At 46.4% G+C, this 18,776-nt stretch overlaps 2 protein-coding genes across 8 annotated transcripts in view; both read left to right on the forward strand.

Moving 5' to 3' along the window:
* Wipf2 (WAS/WASL interacting protein family member 2) overlaps positions 1 to 10,508 on the forward strand; it is a 33,483-nt gene extending 22,975 nt beyond the window's left edge. For all 4 annotated transcript variants that reach the window (XM_041643880.1, XM_041643882.1, XM_041643883.1 and 1 more), the window contains 3 exons: positions 2,395 to 2,604; positions 5,721 to 5,822; positions 6,130 to 10,508. In XM_041643880.1, the coding sequence (XP_041499814.1) occupies positions 2,395 to 2,604; positions 5,721 to 5,822; positions 6,130 to 6,170 (353 nt within the window). In that variant the 3' untranslated portion in view covers positions 6,171 to 10,508. The remainder of the gene's footprint in view (positions 1 to 2,394; positions 2,605 to 5,720; positions 5,823 to 6,129) is intronic.
* Positions 1 to 18,776, forward strand: part of Cdc6 (cell division cycle 6) — a 28,829-nt gene that overhangs the window by 1,454 nt on the left and 8,599 nt on the right. The window contains exons 1-6 of one of the 4 annotated variants that reach the window (XM_041643875.1): positions 13,808 to 14,154; positions 14,733 to 14,952; positions 16,505 to 16,786; positions 16,904 to 17,103; positions 17,367 to 17,542; positions 17,966 to 18,072. In XM_041643875.1, the coding sequence (XP_041499809.1) occupies positions 14,772 to 14,952; positions 16,505 to 16,786; positions 16,904 to 17,103; positions 17,367 to 17,542; positions 17,966 to 18,072 (946 nt within the window). In that variant the 5' untranslated portion in view covers positions 13,808 to 14,154; positions 14,733 to 14,771. Of the gene's footprint in view, positions 1 to 13,807; positions 14,155 to 14,732; positions 14,953 to 16,504; positions 16,787 to 16,903; positions 17,104 to 17,366; positions 17,543 to 17,965; positions 18,073 to 18,776 lie in introns of those variants that run through there. The other 3 variants (XM_041643879.1, XM_041643877.1, XM_041643878.1) reach the window with 3 other exon arrangements.

Genomic DNA, 18,776 nt, shown 5'->3' on the forward strand with positions numbered 1-18,776 from the left:
AAAGGCCAGTTGGACACTGAGAACTGGCTGTGGACTGAACATCAATGAACCCTCTGTGCAGCCTTGAGGAAGCAAATTGGGGTAGGTTCACGAATTAGGAATGGATGCCAGCTGTGTTGGAGGCTGAAGCAGAGGCTGGCTTGAGCCACTGGAGTTTGAGGTCAGCCTGGGCAATGGAGGGAGACCGTGTGTGACCAAAACCAGAAAAGAACGTTTAAGAAAGCAGTATATAGGAACCTTGGTGAAGGCCTGGTTGAGTGTGTCCATATACAAATAGAACGGTTGCCAAAGCACTGCTGCATTTTCCTGTGGACCTGGACTTGGCTCCCAGCCCATATCACAGCAGCTCACAACCTCCTGTAACTCCAGCTCCAGGGGATTTGATGTCCTCCTCTGGCCTCCATGGGCACTTGTGCACACATGGCATACATACAGGCATGCAGGCACACACATGCATAAATAAAAATAAATACAAATTATGTTTCCTGTAAATTTGTGCTCCCAGTAGCACTTTTTTGGTTTTTTAAGACAGGGTTTGTAGCCGGGCGATGGTGGCGCACGCCTTTAATCCCAGCACTCGGGAGGCAGAGGCAGGTGGATCTCTGTGAGTTCGAGACCAGCCTGGTCTATAGAGCTAGTTCCAGGACAGGCTCCAAAGCCACAGAGAAACCCTGTCTCGAAAAAGCAAAAAAAAAAAAAGACAGGGTTTGTAGGTGTAACAGCCCTGGCTGTCCTGAAACTCATTCTGTAAACCAAGCTGGCCCCAAATTCACAGAGATCCGCTTGCCTCTGCCTCTCAAGTAATAGGATTAAAGAGACACACCACCACAGCCGGCTTCAGTAACAGTCTTTTAGAGGGCACCCCAGACAACAACTTGATAATATTGATGACATGGTATTTCCCTGCCTATAGCCAGCCATAAGATAACCCAGGATTCTGTAAAGTTCAGGTTTAAAGGAAAAAAATGCACACATCAGGTGGGGGACAGCTGGAGAGACAATGACTGCTCTGCCAGAGGACCCAGGTCAGTTCTCTGCACCCAGTTCCAGGGGTACTCTGGAATACTCTTTTGCTGACCTCTGATGGCATGAGGCATGCATATGGTTCATACACACATGCAGGCAAACACGATGCACATAAATCTAAAAAATAAAAAGTTTTTAACTTGTAGATTTTAAAAGACTTTTTTTTTTAAAGCCACATTTTTTTTTAAATCTCTATTTCATGTGCATTGCTGTTTTGCCTGCATGTATATCTGTGTGAGGGTATCAGATCCCCCGGAACTGGAGTTATAGACAGTTGTGAGCTGCCATGTGGGTGGGAATTGAACCCAGGTCCTCTGGAAGAACAGCCAGTGCCCTTTACCACTGAGCCATTTCTTCAGCCCCCTTAAAAAGACTCTTAATGTGAACAATCCTCTTTCTAATCCCATTCGGTAATAAAAGCAGAGAAAATAAAACTGAGGTAAGTAGTGTCAATTCTGCAGATTTCTTGCTTTTCATATACTATGAGTTGTATTGTGTCTGGTAGCCGTGAGCATGGGCCAAGGGGAGGCCTCAGCTTGCTGCCCGCTCAGTACCCAGAGCAGGAGTTCTGAGCAGCCCACAGTCTTGAGGAGTGGCTGTATCTGTTGTATAACATGGGGCAAATTTCTCTGATTCTCTTGAGTTTGTTTGTCGTCTGTAAGCTAGAAGTGTTTGTAAAAATGTAGTGTGCTGTTGAACTTGTTTTATGTAAAGGGCATCTAAGTAATTCATGGACTTATTTCTATTAAATCACATTATAATAATATTATACGATAATACATGTTTGTTTCTGTTGGAGGCTGAGCAGAAAGCAGCAAGTTCCAAACCAGCCTTGTCCACAGAGTAAGTTCTAGGACAGCTGAGGCTGCACACAGAAGCCTTGTTTTGTTACAAAAAACCAAAAACACCCAACAGACCAAAACTAAACAAACAATGACAGAGGGAGGGAACAGAGTAGAGGAGGAGCAGCAGCCACCCCATCTTTCTTTTATTTTCTATGATTTGTTTGCTTTATTTTGTTTTCCGAGACAGTGTTTCTCTGTCTAGTCCTGGCTCTCCTGGAAACTCTGTAGACCATACTGGCCTCAAACTCAGAGTTCCACCTGCCTCTGCTTCCTGAGTGCTGCAAAAGTGTGTGCCACCGTTACCTGGCATTCTATGGTTTTTATTTTATAGTTGGTGTATAAAACAGTGAATTTCATTACAGCATTTCTGTACTTCTGTATCATTGTGCATTTCTCACATTTGCTCCCTCACTAACCTCCCCCCCACACACACACCCGGCTGCTTTTTTAGCTTATGTCTCTCAAGCCCTTCTTTTCTTTGCCAGTTCCAACACAAGCCAACTGCTTTGGATTTTAATTGCAGCTCCTCCACCCCCTCTACCCACGGTCCGAAATGGTGCCAGGGATGCTCCTCCTCCCCCACCACCTTATCGAATGCATGGGTCAGAGCCTCCAAGCAGAGGAAAGCCCCCACCTCCACCCTCAAGGACGCCAGCTGGGCCACCCCCTCCTCCACCACCACCCCTGAGGAATGGCCATAGAGACTCCATCACCACTGTCCGTTCCTTCTTGGGTAAGTTGTCAGTGATTTGTTTGTTTGTTGTGTCAAGACAGGGTTTTACTGTGTAGGCCTGGCTGTCCTGGAACTCACTCTGTAGACCAGGCAGGCCTTAAACTCAGAGATCCGCCTGCCTCTGCCTTCTAAAGCTGGGTGGTGTTCGCCACCACTGCCTAGCCAATAGTGACTTTGTCTCATAGTTCTGGTGGTGACTTCACCGACTCACTGGTGCCAGATGGCTCCTGTAGATGGAGAATAGGCCAGAGCAGCAGTCTTGTTCGCAGCAGGTCTCTCCTGACTTTTCCTCTGACTTGTGCTTCCGATCTATTGACATTCTTTCCTTACATGAACAGATTGAAATCAAGTCGTCAGGGTTCATACTGATTCTAAAGCTACTCTCAGGTCCTCACAAGAATCACTGATGAAGCTTCCCATCAGCGACTGTCCTCTTTATTCTCATATATCCTAGAATTATGTGTTCAAGGAGGGGAGTTCCTTCCTGGTTACTTAAAAACTCAAGAGGCTTAGGGTGAAGCTCGGTGGTACAGCATTAGCCTAATGTGTACAAGTCCTGGGCTTAATCCCACAGTACAGAAACAGCACGAAAAGCCAAACAAGCTTAGCTGACAGAGGCCCTTAGTTTGAACCCCAGCACTACAAAAACAAAATATACAGAGGCCAGTGACAAACCAGCTGTATTTTTTTGAGGACATCATTTTATTTATTTGGACCCCACTGTTATTATGTAGAGAAGCAGGAAATTGACTAGAACAGGCGTGTATTGGATCATGTTTTCCAAGCTTATAAATGTTGAGATCTCTACTTAAGAGAATTCACCTCACAGTCTAGAATAGAGCCATAAGTTGTACTCTTTTGAAGATGCGTGGTGTAGACCATGATATCTCTTGAAACCATTAACACACTAAGTTCTTCAGGGTTGCTCCTCCATCACTACCCCCGACACAGTCCAGCCTGTTCTTAACAGTTGCACAAGAGTTTTGCTTTGAGCGTACATCCTTATTGCAGAAACCTCTCAATGTAGTGGGGCATGGTGGCGTGTGTCTGTAGTCCCAGCACACAGGGTTTAGCTGGTGCAGGAGAATCTTAAATTCAAAGCCTGTCTGTAGTACATAGTAAGACCCTATCTAAACAAAAAAACTTTGAATAGAAAAAAGACCTCTTGAGGTGTGATCGTGCCATGCCCATAAGACGTAAGACGTTTGAATCTTAGGAAGAGGTCGTAGAGAGTAGGGGTGGAGCTAGACATGGCTGACTGAACTGTGTTGCAGAGCAATATAGGATAACCAAGGCTGAAAGAAAGTTTTCCATTAAAACTCTTGCTAGCTAGAGAGACATTTGAGGTTAATGACTACCACCCCTTAAATTTAATTCAGTTTGTTTCCCATAGCAACAGTCTTGTAAGCCCACCTTGTTTCTGGAGCTTCTTGTTTCTGCTTGCACACACACTTGTGCTCCTTTCCCAAAGAGTCTGAATTTTGGTGGAAAGATGTAGAGTCAGCCTTTGACTCCTTTACATTTGGAATTTTAGTTTTTTTTTTTTTTTTTTTTTTTTTTTCGAGACAGGGTTTCTCTGTGGCTTTGGAGCCTGTCCTGGAACTAGCTCTGTAGACCAGGCTGGTCTCGAACTCACAGAGATCCGCCTGCCTCTGCCTCCCGAGTGCTGGGATTAAAGGCGTGTGCCACCATCGCCCAGCTACATTTGGAATTTTAGAAGGGGAGGTACTGGTTCTGGTCTTGTGGCATTCACCTTGATCCTAGCACTTCGAAGGCAGAGTCGAGCAGATATCTGTGTGTTTGAGACCATACTGGTCTCATAGTTCCAGGTTAGCCAAGGCTACATAGTGAGACCCTGTCTCAAAATGAACAAAAATAATAATTGCTTGACAATGGTGGTGCATGCCTTTAATCCCAGCACTTGGGAGGCAGAGACAGGTGGATTTTTGTGAGTTTAAAGCCAGCCTGGTCAACAGAGTTAGTTCCACGATAGCTAGGGCTATACAGAAAAACCCTGTCTAATAATAATAATAGTAATAATAATAATAATAATTTGTTTTAGTTTGGGTTTCTATTGCTGTGATGAAACACCATGACCAAAAAGCAGGTTGGGGAGAAAAGGGTTTATTTGGCTTACACTTTCATATTGCAACTCACCACTGAAGGAAGGCAAGACAGGAACAGGGCAGACACCTGGAGGCAGGAGCTGATGCAAAGGCCATGGAGAGGTGCTCCCCATGACTTGCTTAGCCTGCTTTCTTATAGAACCCAGGATCACAGTCCAGGGATAGCACCACCCACAATGGGCCAAGCCATTCCCCATCAATCACTAATTAAGAAAATTCCCTATAGCCAGATTTTATGGAGACGTTTTTTTCAATTGAGGATCCCTCCTTTCAGATAACTCTACCTTGTGTTAAGTTGAATAAAACTATCCAGCACATAAATAAAGGGGCTGGAGCGATAGCTCAGTAGTTAAGAATATTGGGTACATTTTCAGAGGACCTATGTTCAATTCCCAGCACCAACATGGAGCCTCCATAACAGTCTGTAACTCCTGTTTCAGGAAATCTGAAGCCCTCCATTAGCGTCTGTGGGTGCTGTGTGCACATGGTGCCCAAACATACATGTAGACAAAACACACACAATTTAAAAGGATTAAATTTTTTTTCTCCGTATGTATATGTTCACATGTGCGCCTTTATGTGTTTATATGTATGTGTACAGGTGGTTATGGAGGCCAGAGGTCAACATTAGGTGTCTTCCTTAATTGCTCTCCACCATATTTGTCTTAGATAAGGTCTCTCACTAGACCAGGAGCTCTGCAATTGGTCTGACTGGCTGGCCAGCAAGCCCCAGTGATACTCTGATTTCTGCCTCCACAGCCCTTGGTTATAGGCTCCTGCCACCATACCAGCCCCAGATAAAGGGTCTTTGGGTATCCACTGTTCATCAGAGGCACCCAGGGGATGCTTTTGTCATCTCAGGAACTTTGGTTTGGTGGGTAGAGCAGGCTCTCCATACAGCAGAACCCAGAGGAGACTGGTAAATAGGAAAGGTCCTAAGAAGTCCCACGTCTGTGGGAGGCGTGACATAATACTCTCCTCTTTTCACAGATGATTTTGAGTCCAAGTACTCCTTCCACCCAGTAGAGGACTTCCCTGCTCCAGAAGAGTATAAGCATCTTCAGAGAGTATACCCCAGCAAAACAAACCGAGGTGCGAGGGGAGTGAGGAAAGCGTTCGTGTTTGCATGCAACATAGAGTTTGTGTGTTTTCTGGGATTAGAAAGTGCTTCTACACGTGTAGAGGTCAGCAGGAGTTGGCTTTTCTCCTTCAACCAAGTCCCCTGGATCCTGGGGACTAACTCGGGTCAGCAGCCTTGGCATCAAGTGCCCACCTTCCAAACCATCTATACAGCAATAGTCCCTGTTGTTAAAATTTGACTTAGAGAGCCTGTCTCATTTCAGAAATGTTACGTAGGGTCTGTAAGTGAGCTCAGTGTCTATGATTCTTGTTTCTCCAGCTGCCCGTGGAGCCCCACCTCTGCCACCCATTCTCAGGTGAAGCCTGGCTTGGTCCTGCTCCTCAGGAAAAGGATGGACCTCCTCTTCTCAGATGGTCCCCCAACCCGTAAAACCTGCATGAGAGCTCCTACAGTGTTTCTCCAGTGCAACCAACCCTAAGCATCCTCCTGGCCCAGTTCCATCTATGCATCTCATCTCTGGACTTGGTGATTGGATTCTTTCTGTTGGCAGTAGGGTCTCAAACCCTTTATCCAGCCCTCTTCCAGCAAGCCCTGCTAAGCCAGAAGTGGAGAAAGCCTCCATTTCTCCTGCTTTCTTCCAGGGAAAGGTGCCTTGTTAGGTGAATGGACACACACTGGGCAGGGTAGAGAATGGTACCCCTGCCTGCTGTTATTCACCAAGGGGAAGTGTACTGTGTGCATTGTATTCCATAGTTGAGGAGGTTGGTGTGGCCAGGACTGTTGAGGAAAAGGTACTTTTCGTGAAGCAGTCAGGGGGTTTGCAGAAGTGACCTGTTTTAAAGGTCAGGTTACAGAAAGGACAAAGAAATGGGTCTTCTCCATTTTTGAGAGTGTTTTGGTTTTGTTCTCATCCCTCCTCTCCCCATTCCAAGGGGTAAGTTGTACATACACTAAATACTAATCAGTGAACTAGACAATAAAAGAAGGGGACGAAGTAAACTGAGGATCATTCCAGAGCTAGTCGGCTCCTCTGCAGCTGAGGGCCAGGGCCATCTGTACCCCTTGGGACCCCCTGCCTTTCCCCGGAGTGCTTCCCGTCCCTCAAGAGAAGAGTCACTTTTTGTTGGGTGGATTATTCATATTCACAAACCCCAGAAACTTCCTGTAAGAGATGAAAAGAGGGGGTGAGGACCTTAACCTCAACCTCAAGTCGATCTCAGTTTTTTTCTGATTAACCCTGAAGTGGTTAGCAGCCCTCGGGGAATGCTCCAGGGAGACTAGGGAAGGAGGAAGCACTTCACAGGAAGGTCTGGCTCTGGGGCTGCAAAGGTCTTGACGGCCTCCTCATACCCATCTCACATCCGACAGCAGGGTCCTCATGTTATCTCTGCCACGCTGCTTTCCCAAGACTGCGGGTGCTAAGCCCACAGAGTAGAAAAGGGCAAGGAAATACGTGGGGCCTTTGGGGGTGGGGCATATTCCGAGTCTTCTAAACCAAGAAGCACAAAAACTTAAGGAGAAATGCGGCACTCCAGTCAGTGGGTCTTCCTTGGCAGCCAGCAATACATTGTTTCTGTCTTCCAGGTTGTAGGTAAACAGCACAGGAAAAATGGATGTTCCAACTGAGGTTGGTCTATTTGACAGTGAGTGTCTCTTCTCCAACAGCAGTGTGGGGCCCCAGTGTGGGAACTCCACACACTGGATAGGTTGGTTTCGTACAGTCATAGCCATGGACAAAGGCTGCTCCAACCTTGCATGACCATGGGGAAACCAGGTTGTCCTTTGACTCAATAGGGGAAGCTAGTTAAAAACTTTCACATCCGTCACAGGTTAAACTGTCACAGGGACCTTTCTTTTCTTTTCCTTATTATTATTATTTTTCAAGACAGGGTTTCTCTGTGAAAGCACTGGCTGTCCTGGAACTCGTTCTGTAGACCAGGCTGGCCTTGAACTCACAGAGATCCACCTGCCTCTGTCTCCCGGGTGCTGAGATTAATGTCATACATTATCACACCTGGCTCATAGGGACCTTTCTAATCTAATGGAACATAGGCTAAGGATCTGTGTTTAATGCCAGGTGAAACCCAAATCTTCCAGTGTTGGTGAAGGTGGGCTTAACTTGGCTTATTTATTTATTGAGTGTTACCCTTTGCCATCTCCTGGACCACTTCGACTCTTGGGACAAGCAATGATTAGGTCTCAGCAGACTTCTAATTTGTTCACTACTTATTCTTCTTCTCAAATGCATTAGTAGTCATCTCCAGGAGTATCCCCAGCATCCTCAAGTGAACAGAGTCAGAGAGAAGAGCTGGTACTGCAGGAGTTCCAGGGTAGACGCTAGTTGCTGAACTTTGACTGTGAAGTCTTCCCATTTGTTTTTGAAATGGGAGTTGATGCCTTTTGTACAATGCTATCAGAGTGTATAGAGATGTCCCCTTACTGAAACATAAATCATCAGAATATATGATATAGCAAATAAAGCCACACCCCAGCTTTTCACTGGGCTGATCCTTCCTGCACATGACCTGCGCTGTTCATATTCCCCAGATTTGGATGGTGTCATGTGGGTATTGATTACATTTCCATTGTCTTTGCTCGATGGGACAACTACCAAAAAAAGGCCTGGGTTTAGATCTGAATAAATGGGTATTCTCCTCTAGAGAATGTTGATGACACAGCACCTAATGTAAATGTCTTTGCCTTATACATCATTTGGTCCCGCTGTTAGTAACAGATTTATTATCAGTGTATGTTTGCTATTGAAGGTGGGAATGTGATCCTTAAAATTGTTGGTCTATTTTGTATGTTGTACAAAGCTTGTAATACAGGTTAAAGGTAGCGGGGCTGCAAGAGCACTGAAAATTTCCCTTCTGAACTGCTTTTTTATCTGTTTATGGGATGTCGTCTCTTCAGTGGGAGATTGGGTGGTCTCACGTTGAGGCTGTTGCCTGATCCTTTTAGTTCCTTTGTTCCCTCCCAAAGGGAAGAGACATTGCCCAGCTAAGCAGCAAGAAGCTTTACCAACAGCTCTTCTGTGGGTTTTGTAGTGGTTTTCCCTAATAGGAAACAGTAGCTGTTTCTTACTGCCCTACCTGAAGCTGGGCAGTGGCCTCTTGATTTTCAAATGAGCTAGATGCCCCTCTTTCCCTGTCTCAAGTCACCAAACCTGGACCAAAGTACTAGGACATTCCAGGTGTAGCTTTCTCTCTCCTGAGGATTTGCTGCAGCTGCGGAGCCCTCCTGTTTTCACAGCCTCGGCCAATTGTGTGAGCAGCTAGGGCTGTCCTAGCTGGAGATGTCACCAGGAATTTGTCCCTGCCCCCTTTCCTGACGAAGGCAAGGAAACGAGTCACTGGCATTGCACTAGGGGAATTAATTCCCTTACCTAGTGGCTTCCCAGCTTGAAACCCAGATTTACCTCCAGGGAGAGGTGAGGAGGAAAAAATAACTGTAAATAGATTTGCTACAGAGCAACTCAGGGTTGGGGTATGTTGTAATTCTCCTGATCACTTGAATAATCTGTAGGCTGAGTGCTTATGGGAGTGTGGGAGAAAGGTGACTCCAGGGTCCTTCGTTCCGTGAAGTCTGGGAGTGGAGTGTTGGGCATCAGAGGCCCTTCGATAGCACTGTGCTGCGCTGTCTGTCCTTCTGCAAACCCAGACCAGAGTCTTCACATTCCAGGTGTAAGTTTTCTTTCCCTGTGACTCAGTCCCTAAGTTATGTGGTCAAGGTGACTCTGAGCCACCCTGGTTTAACCCAGATTTAGGGAGTGAGAGGGAAGAGAGGAGGCCATTATAATTCTGCCTTTAAGACTCATTTCTTGAAAATAAAATGAAGTAAAATGATAACCACCTTCAAAATCATATGCAGAAACAAAAACAAAAAAACCCAACAACCATTTAACTGAAGGAAGGGTTCTGTTTCACTCAACTCCACCACGTTCATTGTGCCTTTACTTGTGTTAGATTTCTGTGCTTTCTCCCCCTCTATGAAGTAATTAAAATCTTCCTTGATAACTGCTGGTTCCTTTCTGCTCTTGATTCTTACAGCTTCGCGGGGTCCTTCTCTGATTGTCATGTCTTGCTCCTCCCCCACCCCCGGGGCAGAGGGACTTAGCACACCCTCTTTTTTCACGTCTGACTTTTGTCCTTTCCCGCAGTTTCCAGTCTGGAAGTTACGGTCAACACTAAATAAAAGACCAGAGTACGTGTGTGTGTGTGTGTGTGTGTGTGTGTGTGTGTGTGTGCCCATCATCTGCATGTAGATCAGTTTCTTTAAAAAATATAATTTATTGTGTGATTTATTTTGGAGTTTTTATTCTGGTTTCAGTGCTTCTCCACAATAGCACTGATCTTTGCACCCCTTGTCCCCCGACAGAAAATGTATAATCTGGTTTCAGGTTGAATTCCTTGGTACATTTCTTTCTTCTGGATGCTGTGCAGTTTAATTAAATATTTAAAAAACTAAACAAACAAAAAAGAAAACTGTGTATTTTTGTCATGAGTCAAGGCAGTGTAACTCAAGAGTAATACTGATGGCAAGGAGAGGGGAGGGAATCCTCTTCTGGGTAAGTGTGGCAGTTTGATTTCAGGTTCCCCCGAGGAAGGACGTGTGCCAGTGCGCATGGCAGAAGCACCTGCAGCTCTCAGAGGACTTTTCTTTCTTTCCTTCCTTCCTTCCTTCCTTCCTTCCTTCCTTCCTTCCTTCTTTTTAGTTTTTTCAAGACAGGGTTTCTCTGTAGCTTTGGAGCCTGTCCTGGAACTAGCTCTTGTAGACTAGGCTGGCCTCGAACTCACAGAGATCCACCTGCCTCTGCCTCCCGAGTGCTGGGATTAAAGGCGTGCGCCACCACCGCCCGGCCATTCAGAGGACTTTTCTGACTGGGTGTCTTAAAAAATCACCATTTGTGGCCTCACTGACCTGTGATTCTGTCTTGTATTTGCTGCTTACCTCCCGTTGCCTTGATCTCAAGGCACCCCCGAGGCTCGCTGTCTTTGTGTTCCTTCCTTGTGACCCCTCAGATTCTGTTCCCTGCGCCTGCCTGATTCTCTACCAGGTGGTGGTGGGTGGGCAGGGCCTTTGGGGTCTTGAGAATCCATTTGTTCTTGAGTGTGTGGGTGCTGCTGTCTATTTCTCTTCACTGCTTGATTACTTAGGTTTGGTTTGGTTTGGTTGGTTGATTTTTTCGAGACAGGGTTTCTCTTGTGTGTAACCCTGGCTGTCCTGGAACTCACTCTATAGACCAGGCTGGTCTCGAACTGAGTGAGACTAGACTGTCTCTGCCTCCCGATTGCTGGGATTAAAGACGTGTGCCACCACCACCCAGCAAACATTTTCAGGTCTAGAAATAGTCATTTCTGAGTGTATCTTTTTGTTGTTGTTGTTGTTGTTGTTTCAAGACAAGGTTTCTCTGTATAGCTCCTGCTGTCCTGGAGCTCAATTTGTAGACTAGGCAGACCTTGAACTCACAGAGACCCACCTGCTTTTGCCCCCAGGAGGGCTGGCTTCACTGTTTTTTTTGTTTTTTTGTTTTTTTTTTTGGTTTTTCACGACAGGGTTTCTTCACTGTTTTTTAAGCTGAAATCTTAGCTGGTTTTCTTGAACTTTGATGTTAGGTGTTAAAACTCAGCCAGGCTTCTTTGTTACTGACAGAGAGTCCGCTGAGCTTGACTTGTACTCTCCCCATTGCAGAGTTCCCTCCCCACTGACTGGAAATGCGGGTGGGTGTGTGGATCAAGCTCACAGAATCCAGATAGCATAACCTGTGGAGACCCCAGAGTGCCTGAATTCCTGATTATTTGACCCATTCTTGTTATTAATATGATTAATAAACTATTTATTGATTTTATTGTTCTTCCTAACTTAATAGTCTGCTTATGGAACTTGCTTAAATGACCCTCAGCTTCCCTACCCTGTTAAGTTCTCTCCCTGGGACAGGATTGCTGGTCTGTGTGTGTACCCTTACACACACTCAGAAAGCTGCCAGACAGGTCTTTCCAGTGTGCTGTGATTCCTGCTCTGGGACACTGAGTTAGGTGATAAGAACATTCATTAGCTTGCTCACTGGTGATTACTGAGGCCCGGCTCTGCCTGCTCCAGGCCGTGCCTTTAAGTGTTTCCTGGCCCAGAAGTGGACTGCAACTTACAGGAAGAAAGCTTCCCAGTACTCTGTGCATGGTAAGAGGATGCGCATATCAACCTCAGGATCCTAATCTTTGACACCACTGACGCCCAGTTTGAACTGTTTTTACGCGTAATTAAATTTATTTTGCTACATTTATGGCCGTGAGATTTAAAGGACTATATATGTTATCCAACCATAAAACTCGTTCATGCAAATAGTGGACGTCAGCCTGACGGAATGTCCTGTCCGTTCCTTCATCTGGCAAGCGTTTATCGTGTACTTTATAGCAGAAATCTACACAGGATGGTAACTCAGACATGGTCTTTGCCTTCAAAGCCCGTGGTCTAGCAAATCCTAGTCATCGGGAGGAACCTATGCAGGGCACTGGAAGACTTTCATAGGAGCTGGCCAGGAAGGAGAGAAACACATTCCAGGCAGGAGACGGTACAAAGGTACAGAAATGAGCTGACGTGTGTGAGAGGTTACTGGAGGAAAAGCCTCCAGTGGACAGCCTTTTAGGGTTCAGCCCTCACACCTGGTGAGGCCGAATCATCTGAAAGCTTCCGTCCATGCTGTCTCCCCACTGATGGCAGCTTGTTTTCTCTTGGAGTTCTTAGCTGCTAGGACAAAATGTATCTAAGAAAATGTCCCTTTCACCATCCTGCCCTGCTTAGAAACCACACCTCAGAGCTTGGTCTTCTGTCATTAGAATGCAGATACCAGCTCCTCCAGTTACAGGACCTCGGGCAGGTTTCCGTCAGCTTCCTAGGGTGTTTGTAAAGACTAAGGTGATAAAGTCAAATGCTGAACCCAGTCCCTGCACACAAAGGACTCACATCAGCTGTGCTAAGAGGTGGTAACCATTTGAAATTCACTATTTGAGCTAACCAGTGATTGTGATATCGCTTTCCTATTCCTAGCTTTATGTCCATTTTATTAGCTATGGAAGGATAAAAGTATATTTACAACCAGGTGTGGTACCACACTGCTTTGATCCCAGCGTTTGGGAGGCAGACGCAGGCATCTCCCAGTTCAAGGCCAGCCTGGTCTACAGAACTAGTTTCAGGAGAGCCAGGGCTACACAGAGAAACCCTGCCTCTAATAAACATGCATAAAATTTGCCATTACCTAGAGTTGGGCTCTGGCCTTTAAAGGACGCTAAAGTGGGTTATTTACTTTGGAACCTGGTCTGCAAATGACAGCTCCGATTTACATTTTCATTAGATGCTCAGCTTGCCTCTCCTATTAGATGTCTTCCCTAGCCCCGAAACCCTAGTGTTTGGCCATAAAAAATGTTCAAATTAAAAGAACATAATTCTAATCCTTATGATGTGTAGATTAATGTTAAGAAGGCATGCGGAATATATTAACCTTGAGCAAAACAGAATTGCACGTTTAGTGTTGGTCCTGTTTCTCACTTTTGAAGTGCAAGTCAACAAATACTGAGATGATGTCAATCAAAAATGCCCTGATTCGTCAGCCCTTCCGCCACCGAGAATGCTGTGACCCTATGCATTCATTTGCTTCATGCCATGCAGGACTGCCCCCTAAATAACAAACCTATTGTAGTATCCCTCTTAATGAAATAGGTACACCGGGCAGTGGTGTCGCATAGCGTTAATCCCAGCACTCGGGAGAAGAGGCAGGCCAGCCTGGACGGTTATACAGAGAAAACCTGTCTCAAAAAACCAAGGTAGGGGAAAAAATACCCCAGTAGAAAAAAAAAAAATGCGGAAGTAGGAAGGGGCTTGCTTGTGATCAAAAACTACACTTCCCGCCAGGCTTGCGGCGTGGCGTGCTTACCTAAAGAGTCGCAAGCGCGCCTTTCCCGCGGAGGTCTTAGAAGTGGACGCCCTCCCTGGCGAGTGGGTGTGGCCTCAGGCTGGGCTCGGAGACCTGGGGCTGTCTTATTGGCTGTAGGTCGTCGCCGGCAAAGGCGTGGAGCTTAGTGACAACTAATCAGAAGCGTGGCTGGACTTTGGCGCGAGACGGGAACGCTGAGGGTGTGCGGATTTGGCGCGAGCTGACTTTTCTGCAGTTGTGCTTCTCGTGGCGGGAGATCCTTGCGGTTGTGACCGACACACCGGAACGTGCGCTGAAGCGACACAGCCCTGAAGAGTGTGAAGGGGCAGATTGCTCCGTGAGGCCTGAGAGCTGGTCGGGACCCAGTTCCGGGAGCTGGTTCGAGCGTAGCCGGTGGAGAGCGGAGATCGCCTGAGGTCTGAGGCTGGGTCAGGGAGGGGGTTGTGCGCCTGCAAGGCGTTCGAGCCCGCAATGGCGGGAAGGAGCTGAGAGCTGCTGGGAGGAAACGGTGTAGGGTGGGGTTGAGCTGTGTGGCGAGCAGGCTAGTCCTGGGCAGAGGAGGACGGAGCTGCCCTGCCTACTTTTGGGAGAGCCTACATGTTACGATCTGGAATTAAACTAGTTAGTGCTAAGGATGTCTCGCGTGTCTGGAGTGAAGGAGCTAGAAATATTACAGAAATCGCTGGAGATAAACTTGGGCATCGCTCAAGTGGAAGAACTTAGGTTCAGGTTTCAGGATGCCTGGGGTAATAGCCGTGTTTTCTATGGCTGTGTCTTTAAGAGAGGGATAATAGTGGTAAGACGGAAGTGTATAATATGTGTAATAGCGGCGTGTTACACATATAAGGCAGACAGATGTCACCTGTTATTACATAGGCTTGACTAGGGAGCAGACCTACGTGTTGAAAATGCTGTTAACGTAATGTATGAAGTGAGTGTTGGTCACCAATATAAGTTAGCACCCTATGTTTTCCTTTTTGCTTTTAAATTACAGGCTTCCTGCTTCTCTTTTGTGTCCAGTTGTGTGGTCGTCATGCCTCAAACACCATCCCAGACACAAGCCACCATCCGTTTTCCGAAAAAGAAGCTGGTTAAGACTCCGAGCAAAGCGAGTTCCAAGGACAGTAAAGTACAGCTTAAAAACGTCCAGGCTGTACCGGCTACTCCGTGTGCGGACACAAAACTTCTGCCTCTCAGCCCCAGAAAACGTTTGGGTAAGCATCCACTCTGCAAGCGCAACTTGGTGACTAACAGCCCTCAGGCCTTCCTTTTTATTTTTTTGGTTTATTGAGATATGGTTTCTCTGAGCCTGCCCTGAAACTTGCTCTGTAGACCAGGCTGGTGTCGAACTCACAGAGATCCTTCTATCTCTGCCTCCCGAGTGCTGGGATTAAAGGCATCTACCTCTACCGCCCAGCGGCCTTTCTTCTCTTGACGATGAGATGCCCGGCAGTTAGACCATAGCCGTATCTATTTTTGTAATGGCCGCTAAGTGCGTACTGAACTTCACAGTTAAGCCATTCACTAATAGAGATCATTTTCTGAGGGACTTGATGGGTTTCATCTTCACTTCCTTAGTTCTGTCCTTTAAAATTACCTTAACGTTATTAACATATGGTATTATGAAATTTGCCTACATACTCGTGAAAATAAGAGAAACAAATAGATGACATTCTTAATATTTTTGATTTTTGTTTCAAACTAGTACTTAACATTTCTATTGTTTATTTTTGCTTTTTTAGAGGAAAAATTCTCTAACTCAGGTTGGCCTGGAACTCACTTTGTGGCCCAGGATTGCCTCAAACTCACGGTCTTTCTCCCGCTACCAAACTTGGCTTTTTGTTTGTTTGGTTTTAGTTTGTTCAAGACAGGGTTTCTCTGTGTAGCCCTGGCTGTCCCAGAACTCACTCTGTAGACCAGGCTGGTCTTGAACACTCAGAGGACCTGTGTGCGTTGATGGTGCTACTGGGTATTGGGGATTAAGCGCAAGACCTCGTTTGTGCCAGGAAGTGCTGTGCTGCTTAGCTGGACATGACCAGTCTAAGAGCCTTGGTGTTATTATTGGTGGACACTCATTGTGTGCGGTGCTGGGAGAGCATATGTGATCTCATCGTGCCTGAGTATTTGAGTCTGTTAGTTGAGGGGGTGGACTTGCAGCAGTGAGGGAAAGCCACAGTGCCGCTGGAATACGACAGTGCACACAGCAGCTTCCTTCAGAGAAGTTATTCATCTCAAGATGGCAGTGGCGGCAAGGTTGATAAGTTTTGGTTTGTTTTGGAGACGACAGCTTTCCTGAGTGCTGGGGATAAAGGTGTGCACCACCACCAGCTGGCAATGGTCCTGTTTTAAAGCCACCTTACAATTTCACGGAACTAGAACTTAGCGTTTGGTTTCTACCAAATGATCAAACGGTCAGATTCAGTGGTGCCATCTGGTGGCCATGTTCGCTCCCTAGTGAGAAGTTTCTTTTGGGTTCTAAGGCAGAAATTCACCTCTTGCCTTTTAATCCCAGAATTTGGGAGGCAGAGGCAGGCCGATCTCTTGAGTTCAAGGCCTGGTCTACAGAGTGAGTTCCAGGACAGCCAGGGCTACACAGAGAAACGCGGTGTTGAAGAACTGGAAAAAGAAAGAGAGATTCTCCTCTTTCTGGGTGTGGGGAAGTCTGCACGTCTACTGCCCTCCTGTGGAGGACCGCCTTCTGCGATTCGTGTTTTGGGTGGTTGAGAGCATTGCTGTGAGTGACTGGGTTCTGTTTTAACGTTTCAGGTGATGACAATCTATGCAACACTCCTCATTTATCTCCCTGTTCCCCACCAAAGCTGGGCAAGAAAGAAAACGGCCCCCCTCGCTCACATACGCGAAAGGGCTGCAGATTAGTGTTTGATGACGAACTGACAGTTAAGTCTTCGAGCCAAAAAGAACAAGACCAAGTTCACCAAAACCAAATACTTTCCTCGGCTCAAAAAGGTCAAGAGAGCGAATCAAATTCTGAACAGAAATGCCCACCAGAGAAGGAATCTGGACGTGTGAGGTTGTTCAAGCAGGAAGGTGGGTTCTTACATGGCAGCCATCGGTGCCATCAGGATGGTGGTTCTGAATGAAACCCAGGGAGTCTTTTCAGGCATCTCCTGTTGGGTCGTAACTGCCCTTTTATGTCTGGCGCAGGCACTTGCTATCAGCAAGCAAAGCTTGTCCTAAACACAGCTGTCCCGGATCGGCTGCCTGCCAGGGAAAAGGAGATGGATGTCATCAGGGCCTTCCTGAAGAAACACATCTGTGGGAAAAAGGCTGGAAGTCTCTACCTCTCTGGTGCTCCTGGGACGGGAAAAACTGCCTGCTTGAGCCGGATTCTGCAAGACCTCAAGGTACCCTGAGAGTCTGAGCGATGGAGGCTCTTGCCAAAATTGTCTGATTGATTCTTAAGGGTTAAGAGAGAATGGGCCGTTATGTGATTGAATGCTTCCCAGAAGTAAGAATTCTTGTTTCAGGGTATAAATCTTTCCAGAAGAAAGTAGGGCTTCACCCTTGAATTCTCTTAGCTCTCAGAGACCAGATTAGGTTTCAGTAAATCTGTCTGAGGCCAACATAACTCCATGTTTGCATCTTTTTTTTTTTTTTAAACACCTAGAAGGAAGTGGAAGGCTTTGAAACCATCATGCTGAATTGCATGTCTTTGAGGAGTGCCCAGGCTGTGTTCCCAGCTATTGCTCAGGAGATTGGTCAGGAGAAACTATGCAGACCAGCTGGGAAGGACTTGATGAGAAAATTGGAAAAGCAGCTGACTGCTGAGAAGGGCCCCATGATGTAAGTATTTTTTCTGCCGCATGTTGCTCAGTAAAAATGCTACCCACAAAAATAACTCGCCCTGAAAAGACCTTTGCTCTGAGATGTATGTACATACACTTGAAGAATGGAAAAATGCTGGGACTCAAAGCCAGGGCCTATGTGTGTTAGATAAGTACTTTATCACTGAACCACACTCACGGTCCTTACGCTTACTGGTTTTTGTTTTGTTTTGTTTTTAGTTTAGATTTTAACTATTTTTAAGCTAGTTCTCTGAAAACAATCAGATACTTGTTAATGATGTGGGATGCCAGGGATGACATCCCAGTCGAGCTATGGTCTGCGAGCTGGTCTCAGCTCATGACTTTAACCTAAGGTTAGCTCAGATCAAGCACTGGAAAACCGAAAGTGTGACTGGTACTAATTGTGTCTCTTTGCATGTAGCGTGTTGGTGTTGGACGAGATGGATCAGCTGGACAGCAAAGGGCAGGATGTCTTATACACGCTATTTGAATGGCCGTGGCTAAGCAATTCCCGATTGGTGCTCATTGGTTAGTGCTGGGTTGTTACTGTCATGTGGTGGATTTGAAAGTCTGTTAATTGTTTAAAGTGTGTTCAGTGTCTGTGTTCAGTGTGTGTAGCGTATGGGGACACGAATGTGAGCAGAGGCCAGAGGTTGACGTCAGATGCGGTGCTCTCCTGCTCGCTCTCCCACTGTCAAGTTTTGTTTTCCTGTTTTTTTATTTTATTTTTTTTTAAATATTTATTCATTTATTATGTATTCAACATTCCGTCCGCGTGTGCCTGCAGGCCAGAAGAGGGCACCAGACCCCACCACAGATGGCCGTGAGCCACCACGTGGCTGCCGGGAATCGAACTCAGGACCTCTGGAAGAGCAGGCAATGCGCGCAGGCAGTGCTCTTAACCTCTGAGGCATCTCTCCAGCCCTGTTTTCCTGTTTTATATGGTGCTCTCTCTGCATGTACTTCTCCATGCCAGAAGAGAACATCAGAGCCCACTAGAGATGGCTGTGAGCTACCATATTGTTGCTAGGATTTGAACTCAGGACCTCTGGAAGAGCAGCCAATGCTGTGGGTTTTTTATTTGCTGAGGCAGTCTCTTGCTGAACCTGAAGCTGGCTCATTCAGTTTGTCTGACTAGCCAGCTTGCCCCTGGGATCTCTTCTCTGCCTCCCGAGTGCTGGGCTTGCAGACGGGCCACCCTGCCTTCCTGGCTTTGACACAGCTTCTGCAGA

This window comes from Microtus oregoni, unplaced genomic scaffold (assembly GCF_018167655.1).
Source record: "Microtus oregoni isolate MIOR12 unplaced genomic scaffold, Mior012 000091F_ref0000469, whole genome shotgun sequence".
Taxonomy (NCBI): domain Eukaryota; kingdom Metazoa; phylum Chordata; class Mammalia; order Rodentia; family Cricetidae; genus Microtus; species Microtus oregoni.